Source organism: Geospiza fortis, unplaced genomic scaffold (genome assembly GCF_000277835.1).
Source record: "Geospiza fortis unplaced genomic scaffold, GeoFor_1.0 scaffold55, whole genome shotgun sequence".
Lineage (NCBI taxonomy): Eukaryota > Metazoa > Chordata > Aves > Passeriformes > Thraupidae > Geospiza > Geospiza fortis.
In genome coordinates, this window is record NW_005054308.1 from 1,582,594 (window position 1) to 1,584,261 (window position 1,668).

General features: G+C 46.0%; 1 protein-coding gene across 1 annotated transcript; it reads right to left on the reverse strand.

The window, feature by feature from the left end:
- On the reverse strand, positions 1 to 1,667 carry SOWAHA (sosondowah ankyrin repeat domain family member A; the record flags this gene model as incomplete). Its single annotated transcript, XM_005418845.2, has 1 exon — positions 1 to 1,667. A coding segment is annotated over one exon (687 nt), but the record flags the coding sequence as incomplete, so codon positions are not given.
- Between the last annotated feature and the right edge of the window lies 1 nt (position 1,668).

Below are 1,668 nucleotides of genomic sequence, written 5' to 3' on the forward strand. Positions count from 1 at the left end.
TGTAAATAGGTCAAAATGGGCCAAGTTTTAAACAAAAATAATCAGACATACAAGCCTAACTTTGTTTCCAGTTGGCTACTCAGAAACTCTGACAGATACAATTCCCAGGTTTTCAGTTCAATTTTTCACTATCAATAAGGTTCTTTATTCAGCTAAAGTTAATTGAACAACAGTGAAGTTTAAATGTTCACAGTATCATCAAGACATGTGGTAAGTACCACCTGGTAAAAAAGTCTTTCAGGAAGAGAGAAAATCTTCAACCACTAGCCAAGCTTTCAAACTGAGGTAGACAAGTCATAGTGACAAGAGTGCTGAAGGTCAGAGACTATCTTTTTAAGTAATTTATCTAATAAAATGCATCAGGCAACAATTGAGATTGTTATGTTAGTATTTCTGATGTGAAATACTGAGTGAGAAGCTCTCAAAGTGAGAAACTTCGTTTTGAAAAAGTATACAATTTTTGTAAATAGAAATATCCTTCTTCTACTACCAAAGTAATCAGAAACATCATAGAAAACTATGCATCTTTCCTCTGATAATTTAATCCCATTAGATAACAAGCCTTGTTAAAGTAGCCAGCTACCAGCTTGCTGTTCACAGTGTAAAATAAGCACTCCTTCATCTTGCTTCTGCTCTCCAGCTGAAGAACACAGATCAAGAAGGCTGTACCTCAGGCATTTTGACCTGTCCACACACATAAACTGTTTCAGTTTTTCAACCATTAAGTATAAAGTTTGTGGTCTCCACCAAGAGATCAGCACGATGGTACATACAGCATGGACAGCACTTCCTGGCAGCTCCTTTCCACAGGCACCTGGGGCTGGGTTTCATGCTGTGGCCTTTGGATGTGGACCCTATCACTGATTGAGTTAAAAATCCAAAAAGACAGACACAGAGAGAAAAAATCCAAACTGCTTCTGCAAGAGAAAGCTGAGACAGCAGCCGTGCTATTAAACCATTCAGCCACAGTAAGGCAGAGGCTAGCGGCCAAAGAACAGCTCAGAAACGGGTCTGCGTTTCACGACAACCTCTTCCTCCTCCTCTGCTACCTCAGACAGTGAGGAATATGAAGGGAAGCCCCCTCTGATCTTTGGCTTCCTCCTCGGGCCCGTAGTGGCAGTCAGAAGCTTGTTTAGAGTTGAGGGCTTCCTTAAACCTTTGGTGAGATCATAGAAAGCCATGTCATCGGATATGACTCCCAGGAAAGTGCTAGTGGAGCTCAAGATTGAAGCCGCAAGCTTTGTAGATTTCTTGATGGGCACGGAGTGTTCCATGTTTTGGGAAAGGCTGGGATCCCCCAGCAAACGCCTAATTGTAAGGGATGTCCCTTCCTTTAAGTACTGGTGCGGCTTCTTCCCACTGTAGTCCCTCAGGTCAATCTTGGCATGGTAGCTGTAGACGAGCATGTTGATGATCTTCTCCTGGCCGTGAATAGCAGCCAGGTGCAGCGCCGTGTAGCCGCCATGCGACCTGGCATCCACATTGACGTGGGACCCGCCCTTCTCGGCCGCTCGGATGATGTTGGTCACCATGTCGCAGTTGCCGTTCTTGGCGGCCCAGTGCAGGGCGGTGAAGCCGGAGATGAAGTCCCTGCGAGCCGCCAGGCTGGAGTCGCCCAGCAGCAGCCCGTGGAGCTGCTGCGTCCACTGCCCGTCGGCCGCCAGCCCC